The 20,642-nt window shown below is 47.0% G+C and overlaps 1 protein-coding gene across 1 annotated transcript in view; it reads left to right on the top strand.

Moving 5' to 3' along the window:
• RBM33 (RNA binding motif protein 33) overlaps positions 1-20,642 on the top strand; it is a 104,729-nt gene that overhangs the window by 69,723 nt on the left and 14,364 nt on the right. Inside the window, exons 11-15 of the mRNA XM_068972470.1 lie at positions 1,690-1,822; positions 2,208-2,551; positions 3,753-4,025; positions 5,588-5,875; positions 9,166-9,846. Coding sequence (XP_068828571.1) covers positions 1,690-1,822; positions 2,208-2,551; positions 3,753-4,025; positions 5,588-5,875; positions 9,166-9,846 — 1,719 coding nt within the window. The remainder of the gene's footprint in view (positions 1-1,689; positions 1,823-2,207; positions 2,552-3,752; positions 4,026-5,587; positions 5,876-9,165; positions 9,847-20,642) is intronic.

Raw genomic sequence — 20,642 nt, forward strand, 5'->3', positions numbered from 1 at the left:
ACAAATACGAGTCATTTTAAAATGGGGGGAGAGTGGCAGTGGAAGACAGAAGGCGAGTCCGTCGGGATTCCTAGCGCGATTTGACCAGTCAGTATCAGTGTAGGGCAGCTGATGCTGGTGGAAACAGGCTTTTGCAGCATATTATTGCGTTAGTGCAAAAGAGTAAATATTGAAGAGTATCCATATCACAGCATCATATTAGAAGTTTCAAATTAACATTGTGATAAAAACATATACATTTATTAGGGGTACAAAAATGTGATGATTTAGTGTGAGAGTATACGGTTATGTATTCTCAGTTATAAATCCGACATTTGTCAGTTCCCGATATTTATTGCTTCAGTTGTATCTTAGTTGATGCCTTTATCTAGAGTGAGAAGTGATGCTCCTTTATGTCAGCTGTCAAACACTGTGAGGTGAGAATGTCCTAGATTTCACCCACATAGACACAGACTACAAGAATGTCATCTTTGCGGCTTTCTGACCACATGTCTCTGTGTCTTTTTATGAAGAAGTAATGTTTGTGTCTAAATATAATTTTGTTGATGTCATATAGCCAATGGTCTTACAGGTTTGTGATGTTTATTCTGGTGTTCATTTTGCATTATCCTTAAAACGCTGTGGAGAGAGCAGCTGTTTAAAGAGAGAAGGAAAGCAAATGTAGTTTGCAAAAGTGTTTTCAGCATTGTAATATAATGCCACATTTAGAGAGACTAGCTAGTTGTATTAGTAATAAAAGGACAGGAAAATCATTAGAGTTTCAAGTTTATGGGAAAGTGATTTTTAAGTTGAGAAATACTTAATGAAATGTTATTGAATGATAGTATATATAATTAATGAATTTCTGGAAAAATAAAATGTGGGGCTTTCTTAAGTAAATGTATTTTTTTTAATTCTCCATAAATACTTGAAAAAAATGACTTTTTAAGAATCAAGATATAGTTGATTTACAATATTAGTTCCGGGTGTATAATATAGTGATTCAAAATTTTTATAGATGATATTTCACTTAAAGTTATAAAATACTGGCAGAAAAAGAAGTAAGTAATTTTAGGGTTTTTTTTTTTTTTGTAAATTTTTACTAATAACATGTAGTTCTTGAAAAATGGTAATCTGTAAGAGTTCAGAATTTTTTAGCCAGTGGAATCTGACTGTAGTATTTCTTTTGTAGTAATGTGGTTTCTTAAACATTTTCACATTTTCCTATTTCATCAGACATGGCTGATTTTTGTTACAGTACACATTCAATTTCTTTGTCTTCTTTTGAAGTAAAGCAACTTCATAGCTGTGGCTTATGGTCCTGTCAGAAAGGTAGCAAAGAGTAGCATGTTTGAGAAGATAAATGTCAGGAACGCTGGAAGTATACATTTGGTCTTTCAGATTAATGGGCAAGAAGGTCAGTAATTGCGTGGATTTCAGTAAGCTTAAAAATAATATTCTGCTGGTTCTGTAGTACTGTGCAAGCATTGAATTAATTTTTAGGGGTTGCATTTTGATGGTTGACTGTTTAATTATGGGAGAGATATAAAATACACCTATTTTGTAATATGAGGTTGTATGTAGATGGGGGGGGAGCTGCAGGAGATCAGTTACTTGATGTTTTCAGAGGAAAACTTAACACAGATACACCTTTCTGAACATTATCGCTTATTTTCCCGCCTTCCATCCTGTTTTCCTGCTGTTCTTTAGGGCCCTCCAGAGTTCCCGCAGCACACGCCTGGCCCCGTCCCCAACAGCTTCAGCCAGCCCCCTCGGCTTCCTCTTCAGGACCAGTGGAGGGCCCCGCCCCCGCCCCAGGAGCGAGACCCTTTCTTCTTGGGAGGTAAAGGAGGGTGCGGAGGACGGGAGCAGAGCTATGTGGGGCCATGTGCCTGGCCATGTCCATGCTTTATCCATGCTCAGCCCCTAGCCAGAGATTCTCTGAAGAGTCAGGTTTCTGTGCCACAGCCCTGCCTGTCATTTCAGAGGCTGTAATCGGACACTAGTGGCATCTGAAATGGGAAGACCTCCCATGAAGGAGGCCATCATCTATGGAGAATAACTAAGGAAGCGATCTGGAAACACAGAGGCAAAATCTAGCGTTCTTTTCAGATACTCACCTCCAGCCACCACGTGTAACTTCTGTCCTTAGCAGCACAGTCCATAAAGCGGATTTCTACAGAGTGCTCTGTGTAACTAGAGGCAATTAACGTTGCAAATCCCCTCAGTTTCAGGTGAGCCAAGGTTCCCGAGCCATCTGTTCCTGGAGCAACGAAGTCCCCCCCCACCGCCTCCTCCTCCCACGCTCCTCAGCAGTGGTCACCCTGTGCCCACGCCCAGCCCCTTGCCGTTCACCCAGCCCGGCCCAGCGTTCAGTCAGCAGGGGCAGCAGCCTGTGTTCCCCAGAGAGAGGCCCGTGAGGCCAACCCTCCAGCCGCCAGGGCCTGTGGGGCTCCTGCACTTCAGCCAGCCGGGGTCTGCGGCCACGAGGCCCTTCATCCCTCCTCGCCAACCCTTCCTGCCGGGCCCGGGACAGCCCTTCCTGCCCACGCACACGCAGCCCAATCTGCAGGTGAGTGGCTTGTGGTTCAGAATCCGAAGGACAAGCTCCACCTTTTCATTCTAGTCTACTGAGATGTGGAGAGTGTTTAGAGAACAGAGGTTAAACTTCATGTACTCTTGATTAAAGACAACTTTCTTAATATTGCTTCTTTTCTTAACCATAGGAAAAATGGAGATAGTGATTGTCATTTTTTGGGGAAATAAAAAATTGAGTATTAAGATTTTGTAAAGGATGTCCTATATATTGCTAATGAAATTAGGACATGTTTTGATAATACCTTTGCTATCACTGCAAGACTCTCAGGAGGTTAACAGGAAGTCAGCTTCTTTGTCAGGTCACGTTCCTTCAGTGTGTAGTGGGGAAAACCGGGTTGCTGCTGCCTTATTATTTGAGAGATTTGAGTGCCCTCTGCTGGTGGGTTTTTTCATCAGCTGCTGGAGTGTTCTCTTAGCCAGAAGCTTTCATCTTGTATTTTAAGTTTCCTGTTAAGGTGTGTAATGATGATATGCTTGAACCAATTGTTTAGAAACCACATAGAATATGTACCTAAAATAAAAACAGATAAACGGTTATTTCTTAAGATGTTAAAATAAGATAAAAATTTTCTTCCTAAATTATTTTATTAAAAAAATATAATTTGGGAATTCCCTGGTGGACCAGTGATTAGGACTCCTCTATTTCGCTGCCGCAGGCATGGGTTCACTCTGGTTCCACCATCTGGAAACAGTCACCCCAGATGCCGGGGTGACACACCTCTCATTCTTCTCAGTGCTGGCATCCTCATGATGCTCTCTTTGCCCAGTTAGCTTCTTACTACCATCTTTTCATGGTGGTGAGTATCTTTCGCTGCTGCAGCAGTTGGCATTATCTGGCTGTCCCCAGCACAGGCACGCGTTGGTTCTTTCAGTGCTTGGGTATTAGACACAGTGCTGCAGAGAGCGTCCCTGAGGCTGTGCCTCCTTCCTCTTTAGTTATTTCCTCAGAATACGTTCCTGGAAGTTCAGAATTTGATAGTAGCTGATGCCAGATAGTAGCTTTTGGCTTATTACTGTCTTTAAGGTATTACTCACCTTCACCAACCAATCTGAAATGAAATTTAGTGCCACTTGAAGTTCCTTCTGGTGTTGGGGTCTTTAGGGAAGTGGCTGCACTGGAATGTGACTAGTTCACACGTGGTTAACTGTCTTCTGTCTCTCTTTTGGCCTGGAAGGGGCCGCTGCACCCCCCGCTGCCCCCGCCACACCAGCCGCAGCCGCAGCCGCAGCAGCAGCCCCCGCTCCAGCCGCCGCTGCAGCCCCCGCTCCAGCCGCCCCCACCGCACCAGCCTCCGCACCAGCCGCAGCAGCACCACCACCACCTCTCCGTGCCGCCTCCGCCGCTGATGCCCGTGGCTCAGCCCCAGTTCAGGCCTCACATGCCGGCGACCCAGCCTCAGCCCAGCAGCAGCCGGATGCAGTGCCCCCAGCGCCCGGGGCTGCGGCATGTGAGTGTCCTGTGTCCTCAGCCGGCTCCGGGGACGCCTGTTCTGGCACAGGACTTTGGTGTATCTGCCTATTTCTGTAGTGATAGATGAGGTTATTGATTGACGCATAACTTTAGAAAATATTTTTGGGTGATAGTCATCCTACCTTTGCCAGTGGTTTATTACTCGGTCCTGAGGTCATCCCTGACTCCAGCGGTTTATTACTCGGTCCTGAGGTCATCCCTGACTCCAGCGGTTTATTACTCGGTCCTGAGGTCATCCCTGACTCCAGCGGTTTATTACTCGGTCCTGAGGTCATCCCTGACTCCAGCGGTTTATTACTCGGTCCTGAGGTCATCCCTGACTCCAGCGGTTTATTACTCGGTCCTGAGGTCATCCCTGACTCCAGCGGTTTATTACTCGGTCCTGAGGTCATCCCTAACTCCTTGGGCAACTAATGCCTGTCAGTGGATCAGGAAGAAGTCACTGAACGTCCAGTGTCGTCAGGTGCTACTCTAGTCCCTGGCAGTAGAGCATTGCACAAGAGAGGCGCATTTCCTGCCTTCCTGGCGCTTAATCATGGGGGAGAGCCTCATCGATTCTAACCCTGTCAGCAGATGTGTGGCTTGTCAGGCATCGAAAGAGACTAGCCTGTTGCTTTGAAAGTCAAAGATGAGTCATCATTACTGTCTTGTCCCCCATTAGATGCATGCATGCTAAGTCACCTCAGTGGTGTCTGACTCTTTGTGACCCCATGAACTATAGCCCACCAGGCTCCTCTGTTCATGAGATTTTCTGGGCAAGAGTACTGGAGTGGGTTGCCATTTCCTTCTCCAGGGGATCTTCCCCACCCAGGGATTGAACCCAGGTCATTTCCATTGCAGGTGAATTCTTTCTTGTCTGAACCACCAGGGAAGCAAACCTGTGTTTTTCTTTAAGTAACATAGAGACTAAAATGGGTGTTTTGTAACCTGGACTTCATCTTATAAGCAGAGCGGCAGACGATGCCCCCAGCCTTGAGCTGAGCCGCCTTGGGTACTCCCTAGCTGGCCTCTCACAGATCTGCATGCTTCTCCAGCTGTGAGGTCTGTTGAGAATCCTGAGAACGAACATGACTGACAAGTGTCCTCTCCGATGAAACCCTTCGGGCATCTTTCTCCTCCAGAGTGTAGGTTTTTTAGAGCACTAACTTAATGCTTCATTCTTTGTTCTACCTGGAATTTAGGGGCCCGTTGACTGTGGGGGTGCCAGTAACCCAGCTGACTCCTCATGCAGGAGTTGATTGCTCTGTTGATTCTGTTAAAAATGTCCCCGTCCTGTAAGGCACCTACTGCAGTCAACTGGTGTAATATCCTTACAGAGGAGGCTGTCCGCAGGCCGGTGTGGTGCCTCTCCCAGCCCCAGGGCTTAGCTCTAGGGTATGCTGCTACAGAGAGCAAGAGGCATTTATATAGCAAGAAAAGGCTTCCCAGCGGGACAGTGTTCGCCTCCCAAGTCACTCACCCAGTCAGATTGAGCGCGTGTGCCCAGCTTCTTCCCCCGAGTCTCCAGTTGTGATGAGGATTTCTTGCTTCCTGTGACAGAACACTGCTTCTCAGAACGTCACCAAGCGGCCAATGCAGCAGATGCAGCCAACGGCTCCGAGAAATAGCAATCTGCGCGAGTTACCGATCGCGCCGCCTCACGTCATCGAGATGAGCACCAGCCGCTGCTCCTCCACGCCTGCGGCTCAAGTGAAACCCATCATGAGCACGTCTCCCCCCTCGAGGCCCGGGCTGGGGCCCAGGAATGCGCAGGGAAAGGCCGAAGGGAGAGTCAAGCCGCTTAGCCCTGTGGGTCAGCCGAAAGAGGAAGCAAAGACCGAACCAGAGGTGGGGCTTTTTTTTTTCTTTTTAATTAAAAAATAATACTTGGACTCAAACAGGGAGATCTTATAATCAACCTGTGCCGCTTAGGTAAGAGGTAAGTACTTGTTACCTGCTTAGAACACACTTAGCATCCAGTGTGTTCTTCCCAGAATCTTCCCACTTTCTTTTCACCGGTTCCTCCTTGTAGCCTAACCCCCATATTCATAGAAGATAGTTTCATTCTCCCTGGCCCTGTATTAGATTGTGTTTATGTATTTATACAGTTGCAGTTACATGTTGCACAGTCTGTGTGTATCAGGAATCTTAACAGACGGCTTCTCTAAAAGGCCCAGATGATAAATATCTCAGGCTTTATAGTCCGGATGGTCTCTCAGAATGACTTGGCTCTTTAGGGTTAGCACAGAAGCAGTTATATACGGCTCCTGCATAGGTGGGCATGGCTGTGTGCTGTGAGCACTTTGCGTGAAGAGTCGGGTGGGTGCTGGGCTGAATTTGGCCCATGGGCCTTAGTTAGCCGACCCCTGACATAGACTGTTACGTTCCTGCGACTCGCTCTGCTTTTATCCTGTGGGCTACCAGGAGGTAGGACCAGTTTTACTATGGACCTTTAAATGAGATGGGGGGTGGGCGTATTTTGTTTTGAATTGTGTATATTATTGCTGATTTCTAACTAGGTATAAATAGGTAAGAAAAAATAAAAATGCACATCAGTGTTCTACGTGATTTCCAATTGAGATGTTATTTGATATAGTTTTGATTGCTTAGTCATGCAGCTTAAAATTTTTAGAATATTTCTTTCCATTAGTAAAATTTATTAGCTTACTCCTCGGACAAGCCTCTTCTGTCCATTGGTCTCCTGTCCAAGTAGTGAGTGCGCTTATCGAGTGCTTCCCTGCAGCTTCCCTCTGGGACCCCTGGAGTTCCCTCTGGGCTCCCCCTAGAATTACAGACACAGAGGCTGGGCAGTGGCTCATGTGATGCAGCTTTCACAAAGCCTGGGTGTCCAGTGTAGTGCAGGCCAGGGCACACCCCTGCACAGCCCACTGCCATCGCTAGCAGAGCGGCTCTGGGCCTGTGACTCCACATATCCCATGCTGTTGGGTGTATGTGTCAGACGTGGCGGAAGACCTGTATGTGAAAGTCATGCTGATTTTATAGTGCTGTATAGACCGTAAGAAATAAGTACTGTGGACTAACTTAATGCTGATCGACTTACCGTATAAAAGAGTAATGGCACAAAGACTCCCCTCAGGTAAGAATACTAAGCAGGTTGTGTTTTCTATTAGATTGTCTTCTAATAGATTATTGTAGCAGCTGTTACAGTAATGCTTCCAAATCAGAAGTGTAAATATAAAGTAAAAATATTGAGCTAACATGTAAAAACATATTATTAGAAGAAGGGTGACATTATGGTTTTAAAATCAATATATGAAAAAATAATGTAGATTTACAAAGTGGACTGGGATAATTTAGAAATCTTTGCCAACAGCTTTATCTTGCTTTTAGTTTATGTAGGTGGTTCCCAACTCACGTGTAAATGGATTTGGCTCAGAAAAGTGAGGTCACACACACTTGTATGATGACAGTGGCTAAATAGAATGAGGAAAGTGGCTTTTTAGGCACACTGTTGGGCACATCTGCCTGTCCCTCCCGTGGTAGTTGGTTTAAGCAGGCTTCTGAAGACGTCTTCTCTCGAGGAAAATGGGCACTTTGTACATGAAGTGGAACTTGCAGGTGGCCACAGTGTACGTGGAGTGTAACCAGGAGTACAGTTTTTTGTGTGGGTTTTTTATTTTTATTTTTTGCGTTTTAAAGTCTTCTGTTTGTTTTGCTTAGGTAAATGTGAAATGTGATTTCTCTTATATTCACCCAGTTGATAGAATAAAGGACAAGTCTATTTCGAAATATTTCTACCTATATTCTTCAACATACTGTAACTGTTTTTTGACTCCTTGGGGAAAAATCCGAGTGGGTGTTAACTGTCCTGCCTTTGAAACAGTGGGCCCTCTGGACCTGTTACTGTTGCCCCAGGATGACCTGGCTCTTGGGCTTTTTGAACGTCTGTTTTCCTGTCTTCCCCTAATGTCCCTTCCAGCTTCAGATTTGCTGTTTGAAGTTAGATGACTGAGTTGGTCAGAATTGCTTCTGAGATGCAGGTAGCGAGGCCTCGGCTCTGTGTCTTGTAGGTCCAGTGCATGGGCCCTGGGGGCACCAGCAACCTCAGCGGTGTTTTAGTCTTATGGTGGTGGTTTAGTCGCTCAGTCGTGTCCGATTCTTGCAGCCCCATGGAACTGTAGCTCGCCAGGCTCCTCTGTCTGTGAGATTCTCCAAGCAGGAATACTGGAGTGGGTTCTATTCCCCTCTCCAGGGGATCTTCCCGACCCAAGGATCAAACCCGGGTCTCGTGCACTGTAGGCGCATCCTTCGCCGAGTGAGCTGTGAGGGAGGCTTTGGTCTTTTAATTCCAAGCTTGTAAGGTTTGTTTGTTAACAGTGAATTCTGGGTAGATTAAACCCTATTACATTCTCTTGTAAAGGTTCTGTGAGTGATGATATCTATGATTTTTTTGAAAGAAAATTATTACAATTTTAAGCATGCTTAACTTCTAATAAAGTTTCCTCTCTGAATGCTTTTTTTTTGAAAATTACTGGAGTTTATAAAGATTCTTTTGATAGAGTGGTTTGAGGCTGGCGTATTAAAGGCATCCCTTGCATACCATTAATATTCCGATACTGCAGTCGGCAGCATTTTGATTCTGAGGAGAGTACATGAGTTCAAGGTCAGAGAGATTGACTTGGCTGTTCATTGTAAGCAATTATTCTGTGACAAATGAGTTTGAGATCAGACTGAAAATTCTGTACGAAAAATCAATAGTTCTAATCAGGCCCTTTCAGGTCATTTACACCCCACCTTTTGTTGGTTCGTCAGAGAAGAGCCAGATAAAACCTGTGTGACAGCAGGGCCTCCCTGCTGTTGCAGTTTCCATTTCAAACATATTTTGATATCATAAATGAATAGTTTAATTGATTTAAAGTTGTAAATGAGTGGAAATTTACATTATTTCATTTTTAATATTCTGATAAGATTTTCCAAATTAGCTTTAGCTGTGTAAATTTTTTTTCCCTCCCCTGGGGAAGGAGTTCCACTTAAAGTGTATAGGCAGATTTGAATGGTTTCTTTCAGATCCTGAATTAAAGGGATTTTAGAAAGTGCCTTTTCTTAAGTTTGTTGAAACAGACTGGAACTGTAGCTCGCCTCGTACTAGAGTAAAGCACTTGTGTTTCTGGTTTCAGTTTCCTGATGAAGATGAAGAAACGAGGTTGTACCGTCTGAAGATAGAGGAGCAGAAGCGCCTGCGAGAAGAGATCCTAAAGCAGAAGGAGCTGCGGCGGCAGCAGCAGGCGGGCGCCCGGAAGAAGGAGCTGCTCGAGAGGCTGGCCCAGCAGCAGCAGCAGCAGCAGCAGCAGCAGCAGCAGCAGCAGCAGCAGCAGCAGCAGCTCTGTGCCCCGCCCACCCCCGCCGCGCCCGGCGAGCAGACGCCCGCCCCGCCGCCTGCCAACGGCAACCCGCTGCTCCCTTTCCCGGGGCCTCCGGTCAGACCCAATGTGAAAAACAGACTCCTTGTCAAAAACCAGGATGCGCCCGTTGCAAACGTTCCACCCAAAACGTCGGGCTTTGTGCCGTCTGGTGCTCACACACAGTATCCAGGACAACAGATGAAGCCATTGAAACACTTGAGACAGGCCAGAACCATACCTCAGAGCCCAGCTCAGCACAAAGTCCTGCAGGTGAAGCCCGCCGGTGGGGAGGGGCCGCCGCCCCCCTCGCAGACCACTCGGGCCGCATCCCTCCAAGGCCGGCCCCCGGAGGCCAAGCCCGGCGCCAAGAGGACTGTCATGCACCGGGCCAACAGCGGTGGTGGAGACGGGCCACACGTCGGCTCCAAGGTCAGGGTGATTAAGTTGTCAGGCGGGGTAAGTTGACGAGGTCACCAGGACCTCTTGGACTCTGTGTTTCTCCAAGTGTGTCCCAGCTCCCAGAGAGTCTGTGAAGGTGGCGTCAGGTCACCCTCTGCAGTCCCGTGGGCAGCCCCTGTCCCCCGAAGTGCTGTGGGAGGGTCCTTGAGATGGTGCTGCCCGCTGGGACCCCTACTTCCGGTCTCTTTGAGTCTTAGTGGAAAACCAGTGTGACAATTCCTAAAGTCCTGATTTAGGAGTTTTGTAGAATTTTTAACTTCTTTTTGTAGATAATTTATAATAGAATCCTCAAATTTGTTTTAAAAAATTTCCTTTACCACAAAAAAGATAATCTGTTGTGTGTAGCTTTAGATTCAGTGAGTGTCTATGGGTGGGGAGGGAACAGTGTATGTTGCTTTTAAGCACCTTTGTCCGAGACGCCATTTCCTGTCTTCCAGTTCAGGCTGGTTGCTCCACCCCCCCCCATCCCTGTTTGAGGAGAAAGGGGGTCTTCCCGCGGTATCCTTCAGAAGTGGGATGCACGTCACTCCTTGCCTCACCTTAGCTCGGAGCCTGTCTTAGAGCGTCTGTGGCAAAGCAGCCTGCCTTTGAAGTCTGGGTAAGCCCAGCGCTGAAACCGAGCAGGCTGGCTGCAGATAGGCCCTGCTGCAGGAAACCCTCCTGTCAGCCCGCGTAGAGCGCTGCTGCTCGGCCGCTCATTCGTGTCCGACTCTTCGACCCCATGGCCTGTATAGCTGGCCAGACTCTTTTGTCCATGAAATTTCCCAGGCAAGAGTACTGGAGTGGGTTGTCATTTCCTTCTCCAGGGGATCTTCCTGACCCAGGGATCGAACCTGCGTCTTCTTCTTTGCAGGCGGGTTCTTTACCACTGAGCCACCTAGTGCTTTCTTAACCCTGCCGTGCAGTCTCTACTTACTATAGAAGGTACGCCCACCTCTTGCTTTAATTGTCATCAATTAACCACAAAATATTTACAGTAGGGAAAGTGTGTGCATGCTAAGTTGCTTCAGTCGTGTCCGACTCTGTGACCCCATGGAGTGTAGCCCGCCAGGCTCCTCTGTCCATGATACTCTCCAAACAAGAATACCGGAGTGGATTGCCATGCCCTCCTCTAGGGGATCTTTCCAACCCAGGGATCAAACCCCTGTCTCCTATGTCTCCTGCGTTGGCAGGCAGCTCTTTACCTCTAGTGCCACCTGGGAATCCTGTAGGAAAAGTCAGTTCAGTTCAGTTGCTCAGTCATGTCCGACTCTTTGCAAAAAGGACCTCAAATTCTCAGTCCCTCCAGGGAAGGCAGCACCATTAGAAAGTGGAAGGAGTGTGGAGTCATTTGCTCTGCTGAATTAAGGGCAGCTCGTTCTTAGCCCTTTCGTTAGATGCGTTTCCATTGCTTTTGTTGCTCAGTTTGTACGCTAAAGATGTGAAGTGTTTCAAATGCCGTAAGAAAATTTTTGATAGACCAAATCTGTTTTTTCTCTCTTCCATTCATTGTGATTCAGAATGTTGGTAAGTAAATGGCCTGTGTTGTATCAGATTGTTCTATCTCTAGGTGAAAACCCAAGTGCTCATCAGTTCCCAGCGCCTCTGTGGCTCCTGCTTCTGGCCTTGTTTTAATCATGGTCTTTGTCAGTGTCCCATGCTTTTACTGGAGCTATAAACGCAGAGGACGGGCCCTGGGGCCTGGCTGGGAGTAGGCCTTTTGCCTGTGCAGTCAGGTGGCGCCCTGCAGGCCTGTGCACTCTGGGCTCTGGGGGACTAGGAGGGGCAGGGTGCGGCTCTGCTATTACGGGCATTCAACCGATGAACATCTTGTCTTCAGAAGAATTTATCTGCTTCAGTTTTTGCTCTTTTGCTCTGATGGAAAACAGTATGTTTTTTATATGAGATCATATTCTAAAATCATGCTATATGATTTTACAATACACGGGAAAATAACAAGAATTTTACATGAAAGTACTTATCTGCCAAACGTTGAAGTGGTTTTTCAGCTCTTCTTAATCCTTAAGTTTTAAGTTAACTGCCCAACATGTGTAAATCTGTGAACTAAGACTTTTTTTATTCCAGTAATGCCTCCATATTGGCAAGTCTGCCTTTTCAGAGGATAGTGGTCGCTTGCTTGTATCTCTCTGAAGTGGAACTGTGTTTCCCTCATGTCCTGGGTTTTTGTTGTTGTTGTTGTGTGTGTATGTGTATATTTTGGTGGGTAGGAACTGTTTATAAGAGAACATACCCATTGTGCAAAAAGGAGACCGTTTAAGTGCTAAAGTAAGTGTGCTCTCATTTCCCCTCTTCCTCCTGCCCCTGCTGGTCTCTGTCCCCTTGCAGGGACTGAGGTGTTGATGCCCAGGACTGTGCTGAACTGGCCGTCCCCGAGAGGGCTTCCTCTCTGGGAGGATTGACTTGTGTGCTGCATCTGTGGAGAATGTTATTTATGCATTTCAGGTTTATAATTGCTTGTTTAATAAAAGCATCTCATTGTCAGTCAGCGCATGTTCTTGTATTTTGCTATGATTCCAGGCCTTCTTCACCTTCTCTTGGTACCAAAATATATGTTTTGTTCATAAGATTTCCTAGAGAAATTTACTCTTCAGAGAGTTTCATTTCCTTCACTTTTTTTTTTAACCTAAGCTGGCATCTAATGTATTAGTTAGATTATTCTTTGCATTCATTGGTCTCCGTACAGGACACTGAACTATCGTGGTACATAAAGCTGTTTAGAAATTATGCCAGTGATTATGTGATCAGAGTCAAAATATGCATCTACAGGATTGTTAGGAAAACAATTTTCTTGGCAGTCTTATTCTGATATACAAATTGAAAATATATCACAATTTGCTTTAGGGTTCTCTGGGTGAGCTTTTACCTGTGAGGCAATGGTGAATCAACAAGAACTTCTCTTTTTGTCATTTTCTGTATTTCATCATCTCTAATTAAGTAATTTGTCTTTGGATTTTATTCAATTGAGTTTTTTGAAAGGTGAAAGAGCCTGAGTCTGAAGACTAGCTTTTTCAGTCTGTCCTCTCATTAATCATGTTGTCTTTAAAGTGATTTTAATTCATACTGAACATCCAAGGAGACTCTCTGGCCTTTCTGTATTGTTTCTCTTTGTTAGAGTTAATGTATTATGGACATGGGAAGCGTTTTCAGGAAGGACGTAACAAAGAGTCTGTCTTGATGTTGGCTCTCGCAGTCAGGTGGGCAGGGTCATGGTCTGGGTTGAAAGCTCGCAGAGCTGTCCTTCACTTTCTTCGAGGGCGGTCTCGGCATTATGTGTGCTGTTGGCCATCCTGAGGTTGTGTGTGTGGAGCGTGGAGATTGAGGCCCTTGTCACCAGGGCAGAGTGCACACGTGTGTACTCGAGGGCAGGGCAAGGTGAAAATGACAGGGCTGTGGATGAGAGACCCGTGGCTGGGTGCTGGCCTCTTCTTTATTTCTTTGGGACCTTTCTAACACAGAGAAGGTACTTTATAAATGCCCATTTTCTTTTCAGAATGCTCCTAAGGCCCCGTCTAGAAACACATTCCATGATTTTATGCTGTATAATAAGTGGTAGCTACTGCTTATCAAGCAAAGTTGCTGCTTAGCATGTATTCACAGCAGCCTTACAGGTTAGCTCTGTTATTTCCCTTTTACAGTTAAGTAAGTTGAATGTCGAGGAGGTCGTGTTAGTTGCCCAGGGCCACTCAGCTACTGACTGACTGGTCGAGTGAGGCCTCTGAGTCTCGTGCGTTTCACTGTTATTTATAATACTTGTTTCGCTGCTCCTTCTCCCCAGGTGTTGCTTAGTCCGAAGGGAGCATAGTCTGCTGTCTCCAGTGAGGATATGGCAATCAGAGCTGGTTCAGAACATCTCTAGGGGCTTTCGAGAGTAAGGGAGTGGCCAGGTTTCATGTCGCTTGCCAGCCCTGGTTGGAGGCGCCCAGTCCTGAGAATTTTGGGAGGTGTTTGAAGGTACAACAGAGTACCTTGAGTGGTGAGTGGTGTCAGGGCTGGAGGGTGAGTATGGAGTGGCCTGGTACATTTGGGTGACCACCTGGCCACTAGCCTGGTATAGTGGATTGAAGTGGGTGACGGTGTACCCCGGTGGAGGGTGGCTGTGACTTGCTTTGTGCTATAAATGTGTCTTAGAACATTTCTGTATAAATCAGAGTGGGTCAGATTTTTATTTAAAACTTTGGGTTGAAATCATGAAGGGAACTTGAAATGTAAAGAGACCTTTTGTTATGAGGCACATGAAATCTCTCTAAATTTTCATTTTCCCCCACTTATATTTTATTGTCTGGATTTGTTAGGTGAGACTTAAAAAGGAACACATTAACACTGCTTTTAAAGAGTATTACATATCGTCAACTATTGCTTCTGGAATTTAGTGTGCCTCCCCGAATATTGTAATCAACTTAAAGGATTTCATTTGATGAAATGGTTCTATTTTTATTACTTAAAACATAGGAATATTCTACATTTGCTCACTTCTCAGAAAGCTACTTTTAAGTATTTAATTCTCATAAACCAAAAGAGAGCAATCTTGTTAAATCATGGCTGCAGATGTCCCCTGGTGGACCAGTGGTGAGGACTCCACCCTTGCTGCCGAGCGCCCAGCTTCAGGCCCTGGTGGGGGAACTGAGACCCTGTAAGCCCCGTGGCACGCCGCTCCTCCCGCCATAGCTGCTCACGACCAGCACGTAGTCCCGTACAGCTCCTCAGCTACTAACCGAGCATACGGGAAATACAAACTGGTCAGTGTAACTTATGTAGTCACCCCAGCCATGACTTGTGATGAAGCACCGGAAAAAAGAAAGACGAAGCGTGTGCCGGGCGAGATTCAGGAGTTTAATTGGGCCTGCAGCTCTCTTTCAGTTCAGGGGAAACGGAACCTGTGAGGCGTGTGTATCCGGTCACCTGGCCTGCGTGAGCACCAGTGTGACCCAGGGTCTCAGCGTCACCGGTACTGAGGTACTCACCTGTGTTACTCGTGACTGCTCAGTATTACTACCTTTCCTTTAGTTAAGGGCAGGAAGAATGTGTTCTTCCACTGTTCTTTACTGGAGAGGGAAATGGCGGCCCGCTCCACTTCTTGCCTGGGAAATCCCAAGGACAGAGGAGCCTGACGGGCTACAGTCCACGGGATTGCAAAGAGTCGGACATGGCTGTTCTTTAAGAAAGTGAAAGCAAATTTGGAATTCTGCTGCTTTATTCTGATTGAGGTGATGAAACATTTTAAGAGTTGGCCAGCAGATTAAGTGAGGAGCCCTTTGTTGTGCCGACCACTCAGGAGGAGGAGAGGCGCACCGAGCGCCTGAGCAGGAGAGCCCACCGTCCGGGCGGGAGACTCGGAGTGCTCCACGCAGGCGGCCCCAGCTTGTGTGGGGCTCTTGCTTCAGGGGCTTGCCCTGAGTTTGTAGATTTCTTCTTCCTCGAAAGTTAGTGTCGGGTTTTCTTTCGAGGTGGTAGAAGAGGTAGAATGTGTACAGTCCTGACCCTCTTTTGTGGAATAGAGGCATTTTTGGATAAAATACAATCTCAATTTAAGAGGCGCTGCAAAAATAGTACAAGATTCACCAGATTTACTAGAGAGAGCAGTGTCGGTCCACGCTCTGGGGACTCTGGTCTGAGGCGGAGTCGCTGGCAGAGGTAGAAGCAGCCCCGCTCGCTGCCTCCCGCCCGCCCGCTCCCTGCCCCGTGGTCCCTGTGGTCCTGTGGCCCCAAGGTCCGGCCGCTGCTCCCCCTCTGCCGTCTCTCTCTCTGCCTGGCCCACAGGCACGTGCCTGGGCTCCTGGTACAGCCTCTGCCCTCTCTCAGAGCTGTGTCCCAGTCAGTGCTCCTGACTGAGGCTGAGTTTCCTCCTTGGCTCATTTTTTGTCTCTGAATTTAATTTAGGACAGTTTCAAATGTGTTATTTAAGAAGCATCTGTTGATGGCACTAGTAAGCAAGGTTGCACTGTGTGCACGCGTGCTCAGTGGAGTCCCAGCTCTCTGTGACCCATGGACTGTAGCAGGCTCCTCTGTCCATGGGATTCTCAGGCAAGAATGCCAGAATAGGTTGCCATTTCCTCCTCCAGGGGATCTTCCCACCCAGGGATCAAACACAGTCTGCTTGACAGGTGGAGCCGCCAAGGAAGCCCTCTCTAGTAAGCAAAGGTAATGCCAGAAGTAGCACGAATCCCTGTTAGTTCTTCTGGCTGCCTTTTCATGCTGAAGTTTAGAGTCTGCTCCCACACTCCTCTGCTCTGTTTACAAGGTGGGATCGTGTCGCGCATCGCATCTGGCTGCTGTTTGGCGAGTCGGCGGTAATGACGCGTTGTCAGGGAGCCCCAGGCCAAGGCAGGGCAAGTCTGACCTTGCAGGTGTCGCTGCATCACGCAGCCAGCTGCCTGACCAGGAGAAGGGCTCAGCTGACCAGCTCACTGGTTTCTGGCAGAAGCCGATTTGATGCCATGGTTTCACGTGGTACCCGGGAGCCGAGAACATTCTAGAGGACCAGGGTAAAGCAGGTCTGGTGGAAGTGAGTCAGAAACGAGGCAGTCAAGGGCAGGACTGCAGCGGGCTTGCGACAGGGAAGCCCTTCTGGCAGGCCCCACGCTGACACAGGGAGGAGAGCCAGGAGACGCCCTGCCTGGGCAGCTGGGGCGGGGGCGCGGCCCGACCCCCGGCTTGCTGACCGCAGCTCCCCTCTGCCTGCCGTCCATCCCTCTCCGGTAGGCGGAGTGGCGTCTTCTGCCTCCTGACCACTTCCCTGTTAGAGGCGCTGGTGAGTACAGATGGTGGGAAGGGGGAACCACAGGCCCGAGGAAGAATGCGTCATGTGTTGTGAACAGTCACTTGTTCGGTAAAATGTGTATTCTAGACTTTCCTTGGAGGACAAGCCGCTGTATGGTAATACTTATTTTTAAGAACTTTGGAATACTTTAGTGGGAAGAACTGATAACTTCTAGAGACATGACCTTTTTAATCATTCTTAAACACGTGACCTCTTTATTTGGGCAAAGTGGACTATAGTTCATTAGAGGACAGAAGTCAGTCTTAATGAATCAGAAAGTCTGCACATTGATTTATAGGGGGTTTTATGCATATGGTGTTTCCAAGTGAGATGAGTGGTTAAATCAGAAATAGTTCGTCTGTAATTAGGAATCAGATTTGCTCACCCAGCTTCTTCAGCAGAAAAGGAATCTGCTTTCTCCAGTGACCTGGGTGCCTTCCCTGTCCTCACGAGGAGCAGCTGGCAAGAGTGGGAGCCAGGCCCTCTGCACAGGGAAGTCGCCCCGCGCTCTGAAGGAGCTCCTTCTCCGCTGCCCGTCCTGGGAAACTGGAGACGCCTTGTCGGCCCAGCACCTTGCTTTGCTTCTCCAAAGGCCAGTCAATTCTGCTTTTAAGCGATTTCCCCAAACCTGCCTAGTCTCAGAAGGGAGAATGTTGAGAGCGAGAGCACTTGCGTCGCTGTGCTGTGGTAGAGCCCTGCAGAGAGATCGTGCGCCTGCCTCTGGGCCCTTTTCCTTTCTCTAGGAGAGCCCTTGGGCGGTGCCTCTAATCTCAATGGATTTTGTTTCAGTTCAAGGGATGTAGACTGTTAGTGGAATTAGGAAGCGTTTTAGGTTTAAGTTGCTGGTTACACGTTTTGCGTGCTTGCCATGTGTAAGGATACTTTATTGCCGAGACTAGGTGAACACTGCACGTGTGGATTGTTCTCACCTTGTATCGTACTGTGGTAGTTTAATTAGGGGACTGACCCCAGAGCCTGGAGAACAGCGTCATTTCCATTCTCTCCTCCTTTAAACAGTAGTCTCAAAGACAAAATAGAGCCTTAAATGCACTGGTGTTGAGAAACTTTGCGTAGCATGCAGATCATCTATTGCCCAGATTCCGAGTGAGCTCTCTAAAGATCGCAGGCTAGACCCAGCATTGTTGCAGTTAATAGGAACCTGTTCCGTGAGGTCTGTGGGCTGCAGATCAACAGCGCTGCGATGACAGCGAAGTAGGCCTTATCGGCAGGAGAATGCATAAGAGGCTGCCCTGGGACCCCAACCACTGTCCTTCTGTGTGTCCCGACAATGTTATCTGTCCTCTCAGCGCGGAGTATCCCATGTCTGTCATGAGCACAGAAATTAATTTAATGTCACCTGAAGACATGCAATTAATCTTTTAGAGGTTTTCATAATACCTTTACAGAAAGAGTTGCCAGTTTGGCGGATTTGGATTTTGGGGTTTAGAAGAAGATAAGGAAAATTAATTTTTCATCAGGGTTAATACAAGCTAGCAGGGCCACAAAGGCTGAGAAAAACGGTTGGGGAATTTGTCAAGTGTTGTCACTCTAGAATAATGCTGCTTAGCGTCTGATAGGTGTAATCAAGAGTTGAGATTTCTATAGAGAGGGATTAATCAATTTGCTCACCAGTGAATGCAAGTCAGTGATATCACTTCTTCGTGGGATTTAAGAATGAAAATAAGATTTGATCTGTCAAACTGCAGGACGCCCTGACAGTATCAGTCGGCATTTTTATCTATACATTTAAGCCATTTGTTATAAGTAAATTTGTCCTGCTAATGTTGGTGGCTACAAGCCTCATTTTTGGGTAACGATGGAGCTGATAAAAAGTATTCCTTAAGCTTACTTAATTCAGGAAGTGCCTCTTATATTTAAGAAAAACTACTCTCAAAAGGCACTTTTTACAGTATTCATTAAAAGATAAATCATTTGTGGAAAAAAGCCAACAAAATATTTCCAGTTTGGTCTAAGACGGGCCAAACTTCTTTTCTCCTCATCTGTTCTGGAGGAAGTAAAAGAAGTTTAAGATCATGTCTAAGCACACTAGTGTGTAAGGAATTTAAAAGGGAACCGTGCTGCCCTAGAGAAATTCATTTGCAAGATGGATTTCCTTTCTTTGAGTGGATGGAATCTGCCATGCACAGATGACTAGTAATTTCCTTACATTAAGACAGCATTGTTTCTAAAAGACCTCGTCTGAATTGACAGTATTTTTAAATTTACATAACTGAGTACTAACAATTGTGGGATGTCTTTTCAGTGCTGTTAACTATTATGTGTGAGTTGTAGAAGACTTGTAAGTAAATGGGTGGGTTCCGTTTGGGTTGGTTCTGAACAGTCACTGTTTTTCTTCTGTGTCTCTGTGTGAGAGTAGGTGTGAAAATACGTTTCTGGCCGCAGCCTAGAAATTCGTAGGTTGACTGTTTGCTAGTGTTAACTGGAGTAGCTCTGGGATTTAGAGTTTCCCCTGAGAACTAGCTTTTCATAGTGCTGTTTTGAAAGAAAATAATTGTTCTCTCAATTGAAAGAAAAGCAGCACTGTCTTCCTTACAAAATAAAAAAACTCGATGCTTATGTATAAGGCTTGAGTCCTCAGCAACGATTTTCAGAAAAAAGCCAAAGCAGCGTATTACAGTAACCCTTCATTTACTTAAAATGGTGTGACTGAGTGGTGGTCAGCCCCTTTGTTTCCAGCCCTGCTAAAAAGCATTATGTTGGATGTTAAGAGTAAGCTCCTGCCTACGAGGTCGTGTGAAGTCCATGCTTTGGGTCCACCAGGACAGGAAGTCCTGGTAGCACTCAGTGTGTGACCAGTGAGAACAGTAATGTTCATTTTGAAGGAGGTGGAGGGAAACAGACCCAAGTGTACTTCTTGTCAACTGGGAGACATTCAAAAAACAGCTCTGTCCATCCTCCCTGGGTAGGGCACGGTGAATGATACCAAGACTCTGGTGATTAAGAACCTAGAGTGCCTTGGACATTGCTGTTTTGAAGTTTCTTCCATCATATGTAGCTAGGAAGTGAAGTGAAGTCGCTCAGTCGTGTCCGACTCTTTGCGACCCCATGGACTGTAGCCTCCCAGGCTCCTCCGTACGTGGGATTTTCCAGGCAAGAGTGCTGGAGTGGGTTGCCATTTCCTTCTCCAGGGGATCTTCCCAACCCAGGGATCGAACCCTGGTCTCCTGCATTGCAGGCAGACAATTTACGCTCTGAGCCACCAGGGAAGTGACTCCATAGGTAGCTATAGGGGGTATAAAACACTGTCCTGTTGTGAACTAGGAACTCTAGAGCTTGCTCAGGCCTTCCCCCTACTCGTGTGAGCAGATGACAGCCATTTTTCCTAAAAGTTGGGCTTTTGTCATAATCCCTGCCTGAAACATCCCTGTGTCTTGCTCCTCTGCTCGTATCTGCCTGCTCTGTGCCGATTGTCTTCGATCTCTCTTTGGTCCTGAGGCTGCTTGGTGACCGGTGTCCCTGTGGGGCTCCCCTTCTCGTGAGCATTGCAGGACCGTGAGTGCGGATTAACCCTGAAGACAAAGAGTACAGTCCCATGGCCCAGGCAGCCTGAGGGCTGGAGGCGCTGCCCTGGCTCCCCACGAGGGCGGGGTTGGGGCGCTCTCTGCGCCGGGGAGAGGCAGGCACGGTGGGGGGGCCCGCGTGGAGGAAGCAGCGCCCGGTTCCTGTGTCATCGCAGGCAGCCTCAGAGCCCTAGACAGAGAGGCGCTTGTGACACTTGCTGCCTGTGCTTCTGAGCTGTAGATGGAGAACAAGCCTGCTTTAAACTCTTTCTTGAAAGGACAGTAAAAGTTTAGAACTTGGGCTTTCAGGGTTTTTATGTGACCGAATATTGTCAGGCATGAATTATCAGTCTCTGACTCAAAATGGCAGTAAAGAGAATTTTTATTACTTGCCAGCGTTTGTTGACTCAATGTTTATGTTCTCAATTCCTAGTTTAAAAATCATCGGATCTCTACAGTATTGTATATTTATCCCCCAGATACATGTACAGTGTATACCTCAAAACAGGCACACC

Source organism: Capricornis sumatraensis, chromosome 5, assembly GCF_032405125.1.
Source record: "Capricornis sumatraensis isolate serow.1 chromosome 5, serow.2, whole genome shotgun sequence".
NCBI classification, from domain to species: domain Eukaryota; kingdom Metazoa; phylum Chordata; class Mammalia; order Artiodactyla; family Bovidae; genus Capricornis; species Capricornis sumatraensis.